Below are 21631 nucleotides of genomic sequence, written 5' to 3'. Positions count from 1 at the left end.
AGAACTGCAGCATATACATAATATGATTCATATTTTTTTAGGTCTTAATGGGAGATGACTGACATGCAATAACAAGTGTTGCATGTTGGATGCAGAGAGAGGTAAGATATTTAAATACAGGTCTTGTTAAGTGCTGAAACTAGCAATTATTTTCATTATTGATTAATTTGCTGGCTATTTTCTTGATTAATTAATTAATTGTTTGTTCTATAAATTGACAATTTTCCCCAAAGACATTGCTGACATTCAAATAGCTTGTTTTGACCAACCGTCACAAAGGAGGAAAATATTCTTTTTACTATTTACATTTGATGAAACCAGTGAATTCTTTGAATAGCTTCCTGATAAAGCGAGTCACTCATTAAAAAGGGACTTCTTTGGTTTGGCATTAAACTCCTATTACAATGCAACAGAACTAACAGAAATATTGTCTTCTTTATTCCACACATTCTTCTTCCCTGTTAGAGTAGAATAGAGAGTATAAATATGGGTGTCGTATCTGTGACGTCACTCAGAGCCGTATGTGAAGCTCAGAGTGTCGTAGCACTGGCTGTAACCATCTTGGCACGCCAGCTTCTTCTGTCTCTCGGCTAATCTACAAGTCAGCAAAGACGTGGATCGCCGGTGGGCTGAATGACACCTGGGTGCTCAAACATCCACCTGTAGGGGCACCACCTGTCAATCATGTTTTCATGCTTTTAATCGTGTATAACTTTAAGCTTTAATATAATTTGAATGGATAGACATTCAGACACAGGGAAATAAGCTATAGAGACCAAAACAGTTTTTTGTACCAGGCTGTAAACATGTTTATTTCTGCTGTGGAGTTGGACACTTTAACATTGTGGCTTATGGAGATTGACTCGTTCTGTAGCCAGCCTCAAGTGGACGTTTGAGGAACTGTTGTTTTTGGCACTTCCTTGTTTGCTTCACTTCACAGGCACGGAGGTTGCCGCTTGGTCAAAACTTCGAGCCTACACAACGTGACCACCAACAGTTCAGCCAGATATTTGGATGTGTTATGCTAGTAGCGGCCTAATGTAGCCTCGAGTGACATCACTTGAGGCAGTTCATCTTTTTTTTTTACATTTTTTTTATGCAACTCCCTCTGGAGCCACAAACATATGACTTTTTTCCACACATATATACTTTCCGACACCTGTAAACAGACTTTGATGTGCAAAATAAGTGGCGTAGCGCTTAAATCAATTATCAGAATAACTGCTTGTTAATTTTCTGTCATATAATTAATCGTTGCGGTTGTAACCGCATGAAACAAATACTTGTTTGATGCAGGGAGTGTCTGCATGTTTAAATAGACTGAGGAATCAGTAAATTTGTTATAACAACTGTTGTGGTCCTGTGTTACAACATAAGGCTTGTAAAAAGGGGCTCCCCACAAACTGCTGCACGTTCTAATAAATTCATCTTGATTTATTGTTCCTTTGACTGATTACATGGATGTAAATATTCAGCAGTAAAATATATAGTCTGGGTGACAGAGTGTCTTTTCCAAGCACCACCATGCCGTCCTGTTGGGTCAGAGCTACCCTGCCACTCACAATTATTTATTAGGCTACATATTCACTCTCTATCCATCACTGTGTGGCCACCCGGTCCGGTCACATCTCTTTATGTTTATTACGGTGTCCCACCTTCCCGAGGAGGATGATTGACGTTTTCGGAGAGGACCGAGGTGGGACTTGCGCGCGCCTTCTTCTCCAATCGTGGCTCGAGGGGCGGAGGCTTTTCCATCCATACTCTGATTATGAGTCAGTTACCAGACATAAGCGAAACAATAACAGTTGGTGGTTACTTTCTATCCAAAAAACCTTAACAGGCAAGTTGAGTCTTCTGCGCGTTTTAGCGCGTCAAGCTCTCGTGTTATACCGGAGGTTTTCATAAGAAGGAGCCCAACGCGCTCCACTTTTAATCAGATTAGGAGCCTTTAATGTTCAATCCTGTGTTTTTTTTTTCTTTCTTCTTCTTCTTCCCTACAGTAGCGTTGTGCAGGAGTGGCCAAAGCCAAAAACAGCGATTGAGATCAGATTTCACCTAAACCAGCTGGGAGAGACACCGAGAGAGAGAGAGAGAGAGAGATAGAGAGAGAGAGAGCAGAGAGAGGGTTTGTCAGTCTCCCTCCTCCCAAATCCAGAAAATCTTACCAAGGAAAAAGGAGGAGTGTCGGGGGTGAGAGAGACGCAGAGGAATCCAGAGGAATTTCCGAGGATATTTTTTTCCCTTCTTTATTTTTTTTATTTTCCACCCCACCTCCACCTTTCTTGATATTAAAATTTAAAAGTTGGAGGCGAGGCAGCAGGGACCGTGGTCAAGGATGGACGAGCAGCCTCGGTTGATGCACTCCCACGGGGTAGGCATGGCCGGACACCCCGGCCTGGCGCAGCATATGCAGGATGGCACGGCGGGGACGGACGGAGAGGGAAGGAAGCAGGACATCGGAGACATATTACAACAAATAATGACCATCACAGACCAAAGCTTAGACGAAGCACAGGCGAGGTGAGGCTATAGAAGAAGAAAAAAAAAAACACGTGTATTATTAATCGGAGAGCGGAAATATTAGGGCAGTGTTATTGGTGATGGAGGGGGGGAGATAATAACACTGTGGTTCGTATCAAGACTGCCTGTAAATGAAAGCAATTACGCCCACTGAAGTGCCGTGACTGCGCGAAAGCGACAAAAGACCGTAAAAAAAAAAAACTTCACTTTTGATTATTCCAAACAACTTTCGAGTGAATATTTTTCATCCAAACTATTAATTATTGTGCGATTGTTGTAGATCAGGATGATCTGTTGAGCGGTTTTATAACTGTGGAGCAGTTGGCACTCAGTTTCACAGACACTTCTACCTTGTTACAAAGAAGCTTACATTGTAATCCTGTGCCTATAATAACATGTTGCAGATCCTCTCCTGTTGTTTTGACCCGTTGCATGATCAGTAATCATAAAAAATATATATAATGACAAATACATATGAGGTGTGTTACAGCTGTGGTGTAACTGGCTGGATTTGGTTGCATGTGAGAAAAATCTTTTTGTGCATTTATGCGACACAATGATTCAGTTTAACATTCTATGAATTCAGTGTTAATATTAATAACATATTTATCTGTTTGGTTCCTGCATGTTTCATATATTAGCTGACTTCTTGCAGTAGAACCAGCAGCAGGAACATTTGGGGGAAATCAATGATATTTTGTGATCTGAGACTCTTTAAAGTGGCTTTGTTACTGTTGCCACTTGTTTGAATACTGATGTGGAAAGTGATGTCCTGTCCTCTTTTTTTTTTTTTTTTTTTTGGGAAACATGCACTGAACTGCCACAGAATGAAACCTGCTCTGTTCAACGTCTTGTGTGAAATAAAGGAGAAAACAGGTACGTTTTGTTTTAGTTTCTTTTGTTTGCTGGATTTTGCTCGCTCACCAATGATACTGTTGTTTCATGGTCTAACTGTGTATTCATACTACGTCAGCATCACTTTGTGTCTTTATTTTTCTGAATCTTGTATGGTTGAAGACCTTTTTATAAGAATATAGATCATTTGTACAAAGCAGAGATCATCGTGACATTCCTCCTTCAAACCACTGTAAATTCATTTTGCATGGCTTTTTTTTTTTCTTTGATGATTTATGTCATGTTTTCCCTGACATACGTCACATGCCATGCATGTGAGCAGTGCTGGCCCCAGATGAGGTGCTGTCATTGGACTGGAGTGGTTTCATACCGACATTTGGGCCTTTCTGAGCCTGGGCTTTCTCACCCCCTCTCTGTCTGTTTTCTTTGGCCGAAAGCGAGCTGTTTTAAAACGCAGAGGCAGGTCAGAGGGATTTTCTGTTTATGTTTGCGATGAGGGTCAAAGTCATGAAAAGGAATGTGTGAATTATTACTCACTTAACAGCAGATTAAACGAAGAGCGGCTCACATGATGAAAGCCTGTGAATATTCTGAGAGGGAGGTGGCGGAGAGCGGAGGAAATGAAACAAAATATCCAATGTGACCCTTATTTGTGAACACAACTTTGAAGCTGTCTTTGTGATTATCGAGAGAGCCTTGTCACTTTGTCTGGCGTTGTTGCATTCACAGCCATGACAGGTGAAAATAAACACAGAGCTGGTGTGGAGGCAATTGCCATTTTCCTTAATTTTACATGAACTGTTATTCAGAGACATTTTGTTCCTATGAGTCAGAGTTTGGCACAGGATTTTCTAAAAAAAATAAAGTAGAAGGAAGCAGCAGACACTTTGGGATTTTCACCAGATTTACAAAGGTTAAAGAGTGCAATCTGTGAGGAGGAAGCTATAGTAGGTTGGGGCCCTGTTTCTAAATTGCAAGGCTTGGAAAAGTGAGAGAGTAATGCCTGGCTCTTTGTAAACTGTCTGGCGTCTCCCTGGGTTCAACTAGAGTTCGTTTCCAAAAAGAAGAACAAAGTGACTTGGACCTTTTCCTGGCTTTTCCCCCTGCCTCTCCTCTCTTCCCACCGTTCTTGGCAACCGGGATCACAGAGCTCCTGACAAGAGAGGCTCCCCCTCGGCCTGCAAATTCTCTTTCCCTCGGTTCACAACCAAGTTTGGAAATGAACATATATCAGCATAATTTTTGATGTATTGATTTGGTTGTTTTTGCCCAAAGTGTGGTTGAAAAAGCACAAATCAGCGAGCTCTAAATAACTACACTGTTTTCATAAACACAGAAAGGCATTTAAAAGTTAAGAGTAACCCAAATTTATGAGAGAATCGAGGCTTAATGGCTGCCTCTCTGTGTCCTCGCTGTCTACGTTTGAAGAGCTGAGCTGCGGCTCATCTTCGCCCATAGGAGGTTTGTGCAGACGAAACTGAAAATCCTTTCACTGCAGTGACAGAGAAAATGACTCAAACCTTCACCATGGCATTTACAGCCAAATGTGCTGAGTGCAGTGTATGCGAGCGGAGTACAGCCTGTAATTTGTCAGGTCTTTTTTATATTCTTTATAAAGAGTCAGCTTCTCCTTGCTTTTTACATTGTTGCAGTCAGAGTGTCTTTTAGAAGTAGTGCGAGCAGGAGGAGATGAGTACAGCGGTTCAGACTTGAAGCGGCCCTTCTCCTCGACCTTTTGCTGAAGGGAGGAAGCATTTCTTTAGATCGTATATCATGTGTTGCATGTAGTTATTCACGTGTGTGTCGCACGAACCTCCTTTCCATGGTACATCAGTGGGTGTGAGTGTTGACAGCAGAAATATGGGACATTGCAGCAGCGAGGTGTCCATTGGCAAGCAGCTGACAAACAAGGCGGCAGCGCATGCCAACAGTGGACAGAGTAGGCCTTAACTGATGACCCCACCCCGCCCCTCTCCCTGTATATTTGTGCCGGGGTCGGGCCCGTGTCACGGCGGGAGAGTATTTAGCAGGCTTAAACAAGCTCAGGTTCGCATGCTGGGTTATGGAAAACCAACGGTGGAGGCTTGTGTTACCTCTTACAGACGTTTGGGCCGCCAGTGTAGTGTTTCACGAAAATGTTTTCCCTAACTGCTGGCCCCTCTCTGCTTTTTTCTTTTTTAAACTATCATCATTGTTTCTGCAGTTCCTGAGAGCACTTAGAATTAGTTTTCCCGTGTTTGCTTCACATCCTGTGAAGAGGGTTTGGAGAGCGTCTTTGTTTGTGTGGAACCATGGCTGCAAAGGAAGCTGGCACGTACAGGTTGACTAAGTAAGAGAAGCCAGACACTAAGTCAGTGTTTCTGGGTGTCAGATTTCAGGCCTACTCTCTCTCTCTCCCTCTCCCGCTCTGTGTCTGTCTATCTGTGGGCCTGGGACTGTTTCGTCAGGCCACTCTGTGTCAGCAGCCTCACATTACCCCCTTGCAGGCTTGGGTCAGATGGAGAGCTCCTGCATGACTAATGTGATCAGACGGATAATGCATTACACCGCTTGAACTTATCAAAGCTGAAGACCTGCTGAATCAGTTGGTCCTGTTAACTGCGGCCACCCGCTCCCCAAACTTGCACTGCTAATTAGACATTTTAGATACTCACAGCGGTGTTGTTGTGGTCACTTTCAAGTCGTAGTCATCATTAACGCAAAGACATTTCTTTTGATCTGCAATTATTTTCATTATTGATTCATCTGCCAATACCTTCCTGTTTGAATGAGTAATTGTTTAGTCCATAATTTGAATAAAACGGTGGCAAAATGGGCAACATGACGTCCTCCGTTTTATCTCATCAGCAGTCTAAAATACAAATATATTGAATTTAAAGTGATATAAACCAGAGAAAAGCAGTTAATCCTGACACTGGAGAGGCTGGAAACAACAAACGTTTGGCCTTTTGCTCTGAAAAATCAATTATCAAGTAGCTTCAAATTCATTTTTTCATATTTTTTCATTACATCAACCTATCATCTCGGCTCTAGTTTTGAAAAAAGATGCACGGTGGTAAAATGTCAAATTACATTTTAGGTTATTTTCTGCAACATTAACATTAAACGTTGATGGAGGTGCTAGTTGAGCGCACATGAAGCAACGGATAGACTGGTCACTATGGCCCCCAGTGCTGCTGTTTTTCAGTATTTAATTGACATGGCTGTCCATGATGAGTTCAGGGGTTAGTGTTGCCTCTCTTTGTTACTCTCCTCTCATCTCCAGTGACAGATGGAGGCATTAGTCTCCAATGTGGCGCTGTCCTGAAACTAATGGCTATGTCCTTGGTTTCCCCGCGCTAGCTGGGAGACTGTATATCTGTCCCCGGCTTGGAAGTGCCGAAGCAGCAGTTTATCCCCCCATGTTTTAGTTTCCACGGAAATAAGGCCGAACAGGACTCTGTCTGTTCTCCCATAAATGACTTCAAATAAATAACTTCAAAACGAGTGCGTAGTTTTCCTCAGAAAACGTTGCTGGGCTTTGATTTGCGAGTTTATAGGAAACTCTTCCTCCACTTACCAGAAACGTTCCTCTAAGTGAATAATAACAAACATGCAATATATTTTTATAAGCAGTCTGAGCAGGGATGTGCTGATTTTAAGTTTATCTTCGCTTTTAAAGTGAGTTATATCAAACATAAATAGAGTGGATTCAACTTTACCCACTGACATTTCCTCTATATTCATATTTATATTCACTACATTATCAGTGCACTTCAGGAGCAACAGCGTGCATTTTTGCTGTTCCCTGTCCTCTGATATAAACTCACTCGCAATTAGGACAGCTAATATATTATGCAAATGTTGACTGGCTTAATTGAGACATGTTAATCATGTTTTAAGAGGCTAATTACAGCCCTGTATATCTGAGGTGGGAGTAGTAATTAGCCGTGATAACAGATCTGGCTGTAGAATGGTCATAATCTGTGGCGGCGTAGGGTGTGTGTGTGTGTGTGTGTGTGTCTGTGTGTTTGTTTGTTTGTGAGGGCATAGGTAGTAGGTCACTAGGTGTGTCTGTGTCTGTGTTTGTTTTTTGGCGCTTTAAGCGGCTACTTTGAATTTCTTCCAGCGTTTAAACAAAGAACAAATCAAAGTTGCCATATCAGTTGTGTTTGATATCTTTACATAAGTGCGAGTAAGTGTGTGTCCAGGAACTATTTTTCCCTCCGCGTACATATTTTTACATTTCACCTTTATGGAAATAGCATGAATGACAGAGAAACAGAGATCTATCAGCTCACCTATTCATAAGCGATATGAATACTTTGCATCACTATCTTTAGTTTCCTGCACTCCTCAATCTGGTTATCTGATGCAGCAGTACTGGCCATTCTGCAAACCGGGCTTTTATACAAGCCTGTGTTCTTAGTTTTCTGACAGAGATCATATTCAGATCCATTACGCTAAGAATGCCTTCCCACTTATCGAATATAAAATTGCTTTAGAGAGGAAATTTGCTCTATGGCGGAGTGGAGTTTCTTTTTTATCAGATGTTTGTCTCTGGAGCAGCTTTTAGTGTCTACAAAACAGCTCTGGTGACATTATTGCAGTTGCAATTGCCTCAGCCATTGTTTTTCTTATTGGTGCTGTTTGGATTTGATTGGATTTTCCGCAGTCTCGTGGAATTGCCTCACGCAGTAGGACCGCTGGACGTGTATATATCCTCATATTGTTGGCGTTGAAACACCTGCAGATCTTATTACTGATATGTTCATGGGGCTCCAACTGAGTACTCCAACAGCCTCAGAATTACACTGTTTGGTTTTCTGTCTGTCATAGCTTTAAATCGGTTGCATGTGCACGTCACCTTACTCCCCTTTTGTGTTTAACGTATCCTTTCTTATATCAGAAATGCATCTTACACATTCAGATTTTCTTGAGCACTTTGACGGAGGTGGTTGCCCTGGCAGTTGTTAATTCGAGGTGTGGGATCTCATTTCTCTGGCACCCTGCCACTACGATGTAAGTGGCGTGTTGGCAGCATGCTGGGGTTGTACAAAGGAACCCCCCTGACTTCGATGAACAGTCAAACATAAAATGGCAAGCGCTCTTCCCTGGCTGACTTAGTAAAAATGACATAAATTAATACATGCTGCTTAAACAGGACCAAGATTAATGGTTGCCTTTCGCAGCGGCTTAGATCCACTGTCAGTTGCTGCTCGCTGCCCAGATGGAATCAACACCAATCAATGAGGCTACCCGACTCTCCCTGGATATCTGCTAAGGATGTTGAGTGGGACACACACACACACGCACACACACGCACACTTAAATATATCCCGTACACGCAGACACATTCAGACAAATACATCACGCAAAAAAAAAAAACATGAATTGCACCCTTGTTGATGCAGTATTTTTGCTCTTCTCCTCAGCATTTCTTCATATAAACTCGTAGGCATATCCTGTATTACTTCCCATACAGTGGGGTGTTCAATCAGGTGCCACAAAGTCAGATGGGGAAGAGCAGTGAGGCTGATGGCTCAGTAGTGATTGGATGTTTCAATTACTGATAGTAATGCCATGGTGTAGTGAGTCATGCAGTGCAGATAGCACCATTTATTTTAATCAGGACAGGGGGAGAGATGGGTGTGGATGTGTCTCCCTCCTTTCAGAGTAGTTTCACATTTAGATGCAGGGGAGTGTGTGCTCTCTCTCTCTCTCACTGTCTCTCTCTTTCTTTATTTCACACACAAACACACACACGTTCAGGTGGATTGAGAGTGGAGGAGAGGTTGCCGTGGGTAACGCATAGCGACAAGGTATTCTCTCGGTGAGCTATTCTAATTTATGTTAATAAACCTTGCTGTTGCTGTGAGAGACAAAGGGGCCACAGATGAGCCTTGGTAACCTCGGCACCTTCACTGGAAGGGAAGGCGTAGACAAAGAACAATGCAGACACACACACACACACACACAAACACACACACACACTTAGATAGAAAAAGAGAGAAGAGATATTGAACTGTAGAGAAAGACACAAATACTGTGGCGGAGAGCGATGATAAATTTAGCCACACAAAGAGTTGTTTTTGTGGCTGCAAAATCAAACAGCCTCATGCTGGCAATCTTGCAGTGTGGTGTGTGGCATCTACTGTTTCTGCATGTGTGTCAGAGGGGCAGAAATAGGCAGGCAGGCAGTCTCTCGGGATTGTTGCTGCTAATTCCGTGGGGCCTATAGAGACACGGGTGCTGTAGTTTTGGATCACTTCCCGGGGCAGATGTGACACCACAGGTAGCATTTAGCACAGTGGGGCGAGAGCATGAGCGTTAGCAGAGGTCAGCACTTGGCCTGGCTGCCTGGCAGTGCAAAGACCATCTCGCTTCTGAAGTAGTGTCGGATCTTTCGGGGGAAAATGGGAAACCTCAGCATATGAATAAAAAAACAACAACAAAACAAAAACACAAAAGGCACTGTAATGTGGATCTTGTTTGCTTTGTGAAGCGGTGACTGTAAAAAGAAAAACAATTAGCAAGTCAAAGCTGCCATTAGGGTGAGATAATTTAAGATCTGTTTAAATTACTGTAACTTGCATCATGCAAATTCTCATTAAACTTAAATTGGATCAGAAACTGTAGATTTTCTCAGCAGCTGTTTTTAACTTATTAGACAGTTTGTTATTATTATGTAAAATCTACTTTATGTTTATAATATATTAAATGCCTCATTACTAGAGTGTGAAAACAAACCAAACTTTTAAATTCATAGCCTTAATTTTGGAGTCTAACAAGGTGTAATATGTCAGCTATTTTTCACAGTAACAGCAATGAGGATTGATAATAACAGCGATGCCTCCTTGCTGGTTCCCTGTACTGTAGATATCAGTATCCCAACCCAAAGAGTGAAAGCTGTGGGTTTCCTCTCTGCCGTCTGTCTGCCAGCTTGCCTTTGGCGGTGTTAGTTCTGGACAGTTAACTCCAACTGAAATTATGTTAATTGCTGTCATTTTCTTTTTTCTACTTGAGCATAATCAGCAAATTATATACTTCTGTTCATTTATTACAGAGCCACTTCTAACAGAGTTTTTACCCTTCAAAGATCAAAAGTTAGTATGTAGTTTGCTCTTATGCGCACAAATGTATGCTATCAACAGTTTGTCATTGTACTAGGCGTATTGTGTCATGAAATGTTGAGCAGACACACGTATGGTGTCAAGTTGGAACAAAAATATGACCACTCAGTATTGTACTGTTTGTATTAATACCCTGAACTATACAATTGCTACTTGCACAACGCTTGAACACTATAATCTTAACAACGAAAATGCTATGCAAGGAAAAAAAGGGCTGTAAGTTTTTGTTGCCTTCAGATCAGAGAGATCGTTTGAGGCCGTTTTTGTGGCATCATATAACAAGATTTTTTTTTTTTTTTTTTTTTTGAGGTTTTAGGAATTTACAGAATTAACATGGACAAATTAACCAAAACGCCTCATTTCAAGCTTAAAGGGAAATGAAGGAATCCTCTCCAAAGCATGGCCCAATTTTTCATTCGATTTATTGCTGTCATATTTATCTCTGATTTTATGCTGTTTTGTGAATCCGCCGTTGTTTATGGAAATCCGCTCTAATCGCTTAGAATGTATATGTGTGCGTATGCATGTGTGTTTTTATATGTGTGTTAAAAGGCAGTAACCCGCTGACAAAGAACAAATAAGAGGTGTGACGTGGAAATAGCACAATTTAATGTTGGAAATTTGCATGCAGGTTTGTTATGGGCTTCTTTTATAATCTGCACATTTGAACATCTGCAACTGACCAAAAAGCAAATAACACACATAATCATAAACATGCACTATGTGGTTTCTTTTTCTTTTTTTACGTCCAGTGATATCCTGTTAAAGTTTAGCTGTGTTTTATCTTTTTTAAATTTTATTTATTAAAATAGACCGAGCACACATATGACCTGCTTCAGACACTTTTAGACGTTATAAAAATGGCAGATGTCCAGTATAGTTTCTTGCTTTTAGATAAAAGGCACCTTCACTGGAGCAGCAGTGTGTGTGTGTGTGTGTGTGTGTGTGTGTGTGTGTGTGTCAGTGTCTTGTTCAAGTTCACTTTGAGCCTGTAAAATTAGGCTTTCTTATTCATGCTTTCACCACTCTTTCGTGAGATTTGAAGCGACGACCCTGCGACTACACACATGCCTCCTACGCCTCCAGGCGAGCTTCTTCTTCTTCTTCTTCTTCTTCTATTATATTTTATTTGGCTTGCTGGCACCACCTTGTAGCCTGTTTTATTGGACATGTCCTTCAGCACCATGTTTAGCAGTCTCCTCCCCTAAACACATAAAATTCCTTTATGTTCCTATTACTTGAGTTTATGAAGAGCGTCTTCAGCCCCCTCCCCGCTGATAAGATCATATTGATAGATTGATATTGGGAGAGCTGTAGTGTGATAAAGGCGCGGGGGTTAAGAGCTTCTTGGATAGTTTAACCTTGATAAAACAGTTGTTTCAGTGAGGCTGATTTTGCCCCATCCGTCTTCATCCGTCAGGGCCCCGCTGAAGTATGCAAATGAAGGCAGTAGAGGGAAGCGCCGTGTGCGGTTAAATGGGGCGTTGCGAATGTGCGGTGTACCGCGCCGACGGGGTGATACTACTTACTGTCCAAATTTAGTGTGTCTCTTCTGAAACATCCTTCCCCCCACTCTTCCTTTTTGTCTGCGTTTCAAGAATATATACAGCCCTGAGAGGAACTGTGGCCTCTTGTAAAATGATTACAGCCGTGGCAGAAGCAAAGCACTTTATGCACGTACATGTGTTTGTGCAGATTTTAATGTTTTTGAGCTGGAATTTAGTGACTGCAGAACAGTGTGTTATCCATTTTATTTGTGTCTTGTGTGTGTGTGTGTGTGTGCAGTATCTGTATTTACATGTTGCAGCCGATTTTACTGCACGCTCCAGCCATACATTTTAGATATGGCTGTTTATTGCGCTAATTAGTGAGTCTGGAGGTGTAAGGGTAATAATCTTTATGATAATAACTGTTTATGCCTTAACACTGCTCTCCATTCACAGTTTACGTTGCTCGGGCAGCTTCATTTGCCTGATTAGTTTTGTACCTACTCAGCAGCATTAGGGATGTTTTTGTGTGTGTGTTTGATTCTCTCATTTATCTCATGTGTCGGCATATTGATTGATTCCCCTGCTCACTCATTATTTTGTTCTGTTCTTCACAACTCATTTTCAGAGAGGGGGCCAGCACTGAGGCCAGAAACAGATACCATGTCTCTTCTCTGCTGTCTGACTAGCCACCACACACATAAAGCTGTCAATCAGGAGCTTTCCTGGCTGCCCTTTGTTATGGAACGCCAGCTCTGTGGGTGGGTCCTCCGGGTGATAGATGGCTCGGAGAGCCTATCGGACTGCAAGAAGCATCCATCTCTGTCTGGAGCCTGTTAAACAAGCTTGGGAAAGCAGCCATGTAGTCCTAACCACCACTGGCCTCCACTAAAAAACCCCATTAACATTAATGAAGGATAGCTTTAAAAGTTCTTCAGTAATAGGCTTGAATTGGATTTATGAGTCAGATAGTTTGCCAGAGAGTACGTCATGAAAAATGTCACTGGTAGATAAATGGAAATGAGCATTTGAAAGGTCTCGGGACACTGTTTCAGCGAAGATTTCAGCTCAGCTTAGAAACATTTTTTTTTTTATCTTGCCCCTCTATCATTTTCCCTCCAGGTTTAAAATCAAGCAGCAGCTTCAGAGTGGTTGTGAGGGAAAAGCAAGGTGTTTGATGTTTTAAGTGACTGCAAAGATAAAGCTGCTCATCTTACACATAGTGCTGCTGCTGCTTCGAGAGAGAGAGAGAGAGAGAGAGAGAGAGAGAGAGAGGGAGAGAGAGAAAAACAAGTTCTTAATACTTTTTTTAAAGGCCTTTCATCCCAGGTGGCACTGGCCATTTCAATATCTTGGAACTACCACTTTACCTGTCTTCAAGGTCCCTATAGATGGCTGATGTGAAACTGCCATTAGCCAGCCAATTCCTCAGCCACAGATTACTGTGCCAGTACGTGGTAATCACAATGTTGAAAAAGGTCTGATTGCACTCCATCCAACCTACAAAGTGTGGCTTAAATGGGTTTTTCAAAGGTCTGAAGTCGGTTGTTGGTATGTCATCATAGTGCATTAGGACTGTCAGAAGCAAAATGGCAGTTTTTGAAACCTCTTTCATTTCATGTGAATGTTAAAAGGATGCAGAAATACACTCGGATCAAACCAGGCAAACAAGGCCTCGGTGAGATTGTCCAGTCAGGGCGCTTACGGAGTGCAGCACATGGCGCTGTTCACACAAAATAGTTATTTTAAATATTATCAATTTCATGCGTCCCTCTCTCTCGGTTTCTCGCTCCATCTTTCTTCTCCTCCTCCTCCTCCTCCTCCTCCTCCTCCCATCTCTCGTCTAGTCTGCTCTCTGCTAACCTCTGATGTCATTAGCGTTGGAGGGAGGTTGAAGGGAGAGAGGGGTTTCTATTCTTAATGAATTCCACTGTGTCTTTGCACTCCCCCACCTAGTTAACCCTACCCCCCTCCACTGCTCAAGGTGTCAAATTAGAGCAGCTGGAAAAGGGGAGAACAAGGAGATGGACAAGGTACATCTCACCCCACCTCATTTCCTCACTCTCCTTCAAAGCACCTAATATAACATGATATTCATGAATAGTATCTATGTAACTACTATGCAAAGATGGTTGGATGCACTCCACGTATTAATGATTAAGAAGCTGTTACTGCAGTTAGTAAATTGTTACTCAAGCAGTGATGTGCGCTGAAAATACAGTTAAGGTCTTTACATTCTGTACAGTGTAGTGCAGCAACCTTGTTTACTTTTTTTAAAAGTATTATCTGCACACTACATTTAAAGAATTAAAGGTAACTAAACTCCCTGTTAGATTTATAGCATAATATATTATTTAGCAGATAATTATTAGTGAAAGATTAATTTATAAGCCTTTTTAATGTTGTAGCTGGTCCAGTTGGAGCTAATTTGATTTATTTTATATACTGCCGTTGAGTTTAATCCTCTGCATTTGTTTCCAGCCTTTCTTGGCTTGTAACCTTTAAAATGTGTCTCCTCCTTCTCCTTCCCCTTGGCACATGTTACATATCCACTTCCACTAAAGAGCGATTTTCTCCCTCTAAACATCTCACTTTGTTTGATTTGAATAAGTGTTAGCAGCCAAAAAAGGTAAAAGCGGAGTCAGTTGTTTCATAAGTTAGAGAAGCATTGAAAATAAATAAATAAATAAATAAAAGCATTTTTGCAGCTTTCCCATCTCATTTATCATCTCAAGACCCTTAAGAGTTTTCCTCTGATTCACTGGAGGAGCACTGACCCACATGTTGTACAACAGTGCATTATATTTTATATGCTGGTTTTAAAATCTTAATCTGCAAAGTAACTAGTACATATAGCTGTCAAATAAAGTAAGTGGAAGGAAGATACGATAATAAAATGCTATGCAGTATATAGATGAAATACTGTGACGTAAGTTGAAAAGTGACGCTAGAACAGTACTTGAGTTGTTACTTTCATTGCATTTTATGATATAGTTTAATATGATATTTTTAATTTCTCAACCAGTGGTCCCAAACACAAATCCTCTATTTCTAGATTCTAGAGATTGCAAAGTTTCAAAGGATATTAAATACACAAGGCTGGATTTGAGGAAAATGTGGATAAAATGATGCACAGAATATTTCAATTTGATAAAACAGTGCAGCCATCAAAAGGATGGGTTCGAACAAACGGATACAGAATATACGTGACACTGTCAGAATATGTGGAATAAGATGATTTTTTTTTTTTAAATTAAAGGTGCTTCAGGGGAAACCAAAGGGGAAAAGTGGATGTCAAGGGCTTATCCTCCGCTCGCCTCGTTTCAGCTCATGACTTCCTTCTGTCCACAGAAGTCGTTTCGACAGTCTCCAGAGAGGAGGGCATGGACTTGTTTCCTTCACGGCAGAGTAATACTGGTAGTGACAGTGATAACATATCAGACCCTTTCGTAGCTCTGCAGGAAACACCTCTGCATGATGTCACATCCTCTTTGCCTGCTGATCTTCAGCAATGAGAAAAACACACCGCCCGGCACAATAGGCGCAAAGATGTGAGGTACGTCGCCGGGAGCAGTTTTTAATGATGTTAAAGTGTTTCAGGGTGGATTTTTCCTGTGAGCCTAGCAGAGTTGTTGTTGTCTACTTCACCCCGGCGTTAACGGTTGATAGTCCTGACTCAACAGAGAGCCGGCATCCCCCCGTGGCTGTGCTTACTCACTCCTGAGCCCAGCGTTTAGTTTTCCTTGGCAGACCCAGGCCACAGCTCATTAGACTAAGAGAATGTGCCTGCCTTAATTAATGATATGTAAATATCCTTGAATTGGCCACATTTGCATATTAAGAGAGATTTGTGGAATCTGTGGAGTAATATATTTTAATTAGGGATTAATTAAAAATAATGGGAATTTCATTTCGCCTGGCAGGTTGTGTTTGGTGTGAAGCGTGCACCGGGGCCCAATCTTTGAACGCCGAGGCAGCAACCAACATGTGAAGGAAGCTCTGCTCTTCCACCTGCTATCTGTGCTGCATACAAACATGTGTGCGTGTGCCCCCGAACACACACACGCACGCACACGCATGCACGCACACACACACACTCTGGCATCACATTCCTTGAGATGCCAGAGCCCTCCCAGGGGGTCTTCACAAAGCGTTGTAGCTTTGAAAAGCGGGTGAGGAGGAGGGAGGACGGAGGAGGAAGGAGGAGGGAGATCCAGCTTGAACACCCACAATATGTTTTTTGGGGATGGTCCTAGTTTGGCTCGATTTCATCTCCTCTCCTCTCATCTTTCTTTCTTTTTTTTTCCCCCTGTGTAGTTGGGGAATGGCTCTCAGACACGGAACACTAGTTATGTTGGCAATTATGTTAATGGAATGCCATTAGGCCATGATTGTGTATGAGCGAATGGGGAGAGAGGGCACGTTTTCAGAGACCCGAGTCAATGTCTGCTTTGATCCACTTCTAGGAGCCTCTTTGCCAAAACATTTTCCAATATATTCTGTAAATTTTCACTCATAGATCTTCTGGTCGAACGTCGTGTCAGAGGTTGTTTCATTCGAGGCTATTTGTACTGGTGATGATGTACTCTGTGTTTTTTTTTTTTCTTTTTTCTCTGACGGCTGTGAAAATAAATCCGAATAGAGACAAAGAAACCATCTGTCATCAGCATCACTAATAGCACTGATAGCACGGCCACTATCACGGCATCTCCTAGGTGGAAATCATCCCCCATTACCAAGCATCAAGGCTGCTTCCTGCTTCCTGATGCTCCTCACAGCGGCATCACACACACACAAACACACACCGTCCCCCGTTTTACTCAATCTGCAAAGACGATTTTTTTTATGCGTTCGGTCATTTTTCAGGCCGATTTCGTGGAAGCGGAAGGATGCAGTAAATGTCTGTTTTTCTTCGAGCCCGGCTCAAAGCAGAGAGCTCCTTTGGCATTTGTGATGTGTCGTCAGCGCGCTGATGTTATTGATCCGGGACCTTCCGAATTCATTAGGAGATCCAGCACAACTGTGCTGCATCTTTATTTATGTTGCTGCCCCCTCCCTGGCCTGCCCCTCTCTCTCTCTCTCTCTCTCTCTCTCTCTCTCTCTCTCTCTCTCTCTCTCTCTCTCTCTCTCTCTCTCTGCCTCTCTCCCTGTCTGCCTTCCTCTTTCATCCTCCATGCATTATTCTTTTATTATTCTTTTACAGCTGCCTTATCGCCCGCATTTTGGTGAGGATAAGACCTGTCATCTTTGGGTCTTGTCTGGGGGAGATGATGGGAGACTTCAAGGGGGAGGAGGAGGCGGATGGGAGGGGAGGAGGGTGGGTGTAAAGAATGCCGGCTGTCCCTCTTCCCACCCCCCGTCTGAAATGGACCTCTCTCTCTCTCTCTCTCTCTCTCTCTCTCTCTCTCTCTCTCTACCTTGCTCTCTTTCACTCTTGCCGTCTCTCTTTGTAATGAGAATCTCTCCCTAATTGAGGGAGCTGCAGCGAGCTGGCCGAGGGCGGCAGGGTTAGATTGTGATACTGGCTACGTGACCGTTATGCTGATAGAGGTGGCAGATCAATAATTTAGGCCCTGACCTTAATGGTGGTGTTAAAACGCTCATTCCTCTGGAGTCTGCAGGCCTTAAAGGTGCAGAGTTGGATAAAGCCACGGCGCTGGCGTGGATGTAGAGGTGGGAGTGGGGGATGGTGGGAGAAGCAGATAAGAGGAGAGGTGGAGAAAGACAGAGAGGGGAGAGTGTATTTGCAGTCAGCCCCTCAGTGTGTGAAAGGAGGGATCATGAGTGATGTTTTTCCTGCTTCTACATTCAGACACTCACATTGTCACCAACATTCATCCTCTTAGTATCTATATGAATGCCATAAGCTTTTTTTTTTTTCTCCTCTTGCCTGTATTTGGTATCTGGTTGTAATCCGTTTTCATAAGAAATCCTCCACCCATTCTCAATGATGCACTGAATGCATCACCAGACACCAGAAGTGAACAAAGACTGCGGTAACGAGTGGGTTTAATCTGGTTCTGGGCTTGTCTTGTGCTCCTAGCTTAAGGCCATGCACATTGAGGATTCGGACAGCCATCGATTTGATTCTGAGGGACATTAACGTCACGGCCTCATGCGTCTCTCTGAATCTCTAAGACCCGACTCATTCCCTGCTGGCAGGATGCGACCATCTCAGCTCCCTCCACCACCCCCACCCCCCCCCACCCCAGCCACCACCCACCCACCCTTAGGGGATGATATATTAGATATAACCAATTCAATTTTATGCAGCCAGGACAGACGCCCTGGGGACATAAACACACACATTTTTAATACACTCCTCACCAGGAAGCCCAATGCGCCAGAGCCTGCGGCTGCCCTGGGTCTCCTCTCACACTCAATTATTAATGTAACGGCCGTAGTGGCTTAATTAAATAATAAAGACAAGCTCACTGCAAAGGAATGGGCCAAGGACGAGTCAGATTGGAGAAGTGGCTTCTCTAAATGTCTGATGTTGACATATATTAGAATGCAGCGCTATAAATATGTGATATTGCAATAATAGTCGGTGACAGAAAAATCCTGTATCCGTCACCAAACATACATTAATGGTTAATGTATCCATGTATGCAGTCACTGTTTTTGCACGCTGCTAAATTAAGCCACATTTAAATTTCTTTGTGAGAGTGGTTAGTCTTTAAATTCCCCCCCAGAAATATCTTTTTAAAATAAATAAATAAATCATTTGAGGGAGAGGTGTAGATTTTTGGCTTCTAGTCTGCTCATAAATCAATTGTCTTGAGAGTCGGGTCAAACAGGGGCTTGTGATACCTCAACTACATAAAAAGAATGATTTCCTCAGATTATGGATTTCTGCCACCTCAAGGGCAAGCCAGAGGAAGCACTCTGTCTCCGATGTGATGAAATGTGGCGTTATCTTTTACTTTGTTTCATTAGATTCACTGGAGATTACACACTCTATCCTCAAAGACTAGATTTTCCAGCTTTCTAAGATGAGAGATCTTTTGGCCTCGGGGCAAAAAAATACATTTTCCAGCTCCCTTCCCCAGCCCCCGTTTCTTGGGGTTCATGTCTGTTTTAGCTTAGCAATTAATTATTCAAATTCATTTTGAAATGCAGGGTTACATTTTGAGTGGCTTGTTCAAAGGCAAAAGGCTGTTTTTTTTTTTTCACTAATGGCAAGTAAGCTCCACCATTAGATTGAAAAATAGGCCCATTGTGTGTGTTGACTTGGTGGCGTACTGCGATGAAGGATTGCGACAAACTGGAGTGTTTAAATCGGCGAATTGAAATTAATGCCCTCTCAAAGCCAGGCTTGCTGACGATACATTAAAGCTAATACTCCAGTGAGGTCGAGCAAATGTTTGTTTATATACATGAAATACGCTCGGAGAGAATGAAATGATTGGATTTCGCCCAAGTAAACACTTATATTAAAGAGAGAGACAAAAGAAGCAATTGTAATGCAATGAGGTGTGGGCGCATTCCATGGTTATTGTTTCTTCTTTGCTTTTGAGGAGACTCATATGTCTTGACATGTTTCATTTATTGTTTTTAATTCTCTGTTCTTTTTCTTTTCCTACAATTCGGCCGCTTTTCGTTTATTTCATTCTCATTTTTATCTTTTTTTTCTTTTCTTTTTTTTTTGCCACCTACTTAAAGTCCCTCCCGTTCGTCTGCTGACACATTGAGACACTTTCAAAGGTCATGCCTCAAGTCTGTCTTGTCACATCACTTATTCAGGCTGGTTTTATTTATTCATGCCACTTTTTGATTTTAATAATTTAATGCAGTGAAATGTTTCTTTCATACAGCTTTAAAGTGCTCGCAAAGGAGTGTTGACGTCTCTGAAAATATGGTTATATGGCTTCTTCATACGGGGCGGACAATCCTCCATGTAAAGTGTGAGCTGTTGCTGTCAGTAGAAGCTGTAATATGTATCGATTGAAATTATTCCTCGCTTCCACTGCAGCCAGAGGACCTCTCAGGTGCCGGGCGAGGAGGCAGAGTGTATAAGAGGCTCTTTTTGTACTTTTCTTCTTTCCTTTAGAATTTAATGCCAGCGGCTGAGAGTGGTATTTATTTTCCTCAGACTCTGCTCTGCTATCCTGGAGTTGGCAGAGTGATTTTGTAGAATAGAAACATTATAGACTGTTAGTGTCAAAGTGTTAAATGTGATGTATAGAGCTGGGGGTTTCAGAGGGAGGAGGGTGGATGGGGGTTGAGGAGGAGGCGGTAAGGAGGTGAGCACTGCCAGCCATAACTGGAGCAAGGTGCTCATGGGAGAGAGGAGCCATCCACCATGTGAGGGATGGCAGGGTAATGTGGCGGGAGGTAATGGCTTTTCTCAGTCCGCTGAAACAGAGGGGAGATCATTAGGGGCCGCCGTGCCGCACCGCGCCGTCCGTTTACCCTGACTCTGCCAGCGTCTCCTGTCAGAGCAGGGATGTGGAGACACTCATTGTGTTTGTCTGTCTGTTTTCTGTGGCGCTGGCAGCGTTGCTCCGAAGAGGCAAGAGTGTTTGATTATTATTTTGGGCCTTTCTTACCGGGATGGATAGACGCTGACACTTTGGCTTACAGCTGCACTCGGATATTTCCTTACCAAATGCTTCTCCAGCTGTGAAATTAAATCAAAGAGCGAGGCCAGACCTGATGACAAAAACAAGACTCCTTGACTTCTCCTTTGCTGTTATTAATTCTGATATTAATTCAGTTATTTGACGTTTCAAAAATAAAGATTAAAACCATCTTAAGGTGAAAACTCATCACTACTTTGTTTCATCAAGGGTAGTTCTGACTTTGATTAATTAAAAGGATCACAGCTGTAGTCATACATTTTATGTTACAAGCTGCAATGTAACATATTTATAGTTCAAAACTCAAGTCTTGATCAAGAAGAGAAAACAACTTCAGACAGAGATAGTTTGAAAAGCAAACAGACAAAAAGCTTTCAGATCTCAAAGTGAATGTCTATGGTGAAATAAAGATACCTCCTTTTATTTTCCTCGAGGTTGTCATCGCCTTTGGTCTGTTTGTTTGTTTTACAAATCATTACAGTGCTTGACATTTATGTCTCACTACAGTAGGTACAATGAAACACATGTGTTTTCATCAAAACCAAGAATTGTCTTCAGGCTGAACATCTTATTTTGAAAAGCTGTGTTCACACCACAGTGTGGTTGAATGTTTGGGAATCTATGTTTGTTTTCCAGTATGCAGAACTTAATTTGTTTGGGGAAAGATGGTGGCGGCGGAGCTTTTTGTGACCCGTGGTCGAAATAAAGGTGAGCTTTGTGCTTCAGCGAGGACTCCTCAAAACCGGTTAACAGCACTTTGAGCTGTCGGTCGATTTTTGCCCTGGTGAGCCTCCAGCCCGGCGTGACAGAGAAGATTGGACGTCATTAAGGTCTACACTCTTTCTGCTGTCTGGGCGTGTGTGAAATGGGCTCTGCTGCTGCCAAAAGCATGGACTGTTATTGTGTGTCTCCATCGTGCATGTGCAGGCCTCGACGAGCAGCCCCGCATATTCATCTTGTGGTGTCATTTACCTACACTGTACTGGTTTTCCAGATGTTTTTTTTTTTTTCTTCTTACAGTTTTTATATATGCCCTTCTGTTATAGCTGAAGGTTGGCGAGGAAGTCACATCTCT

General features: G+C 42.4%; 1 protein-coding gene across 2 annotated transcripts in view; it reads left to right on the top strand.

Annotated features, from left to right (window-relative positions):
* Positions 1-1631: 1631 nt before the first annotated feature.
* The window catches only part of pbx1a (pre-B-cell leukemia homeobox 1a), a 44038-nt gene continuing 24038 nt past the window's right edge, over positions 1632-21631 (top strand). The window contains exons 1-2 of one of the 2 annotated variants that reach the window (XM_010729989.3): positions 1632-2520; positions 3323-3396. In XM_010729989.3, the coding sequence (XP_010728291.1) occupies positions 2336-2520; positions 3323-3396 (259 nt within the window). In that variant the 5' untranslated portion in view covers positions 1632-2335. The remainder of the gene's footprint in view (positions 2521-3322; positions 3397-21631) is intronic. The other variant, XM_010729990.3, reaches the window with a different exon arrangement.

The sequence above is a fragment of the Larimichthys crocea genome, chromosome II (genome assembly GCF_000972845.2).
Source record: "Larimichthys crocea isolate SSNF chromosome II, L_crocea_2.0, whole genome shotgun sequence".
Taxonomy (NCBI): Eukaryota; Metazoa; Chordata; class Actinopteri; family Sciaenidae; genus Larimichthys; species Larimichthys crocea.
Note: the sequence above shows the minus strand (reverse complement) of the source record. Positions and strands in the feature narration are given on the sequence as shown.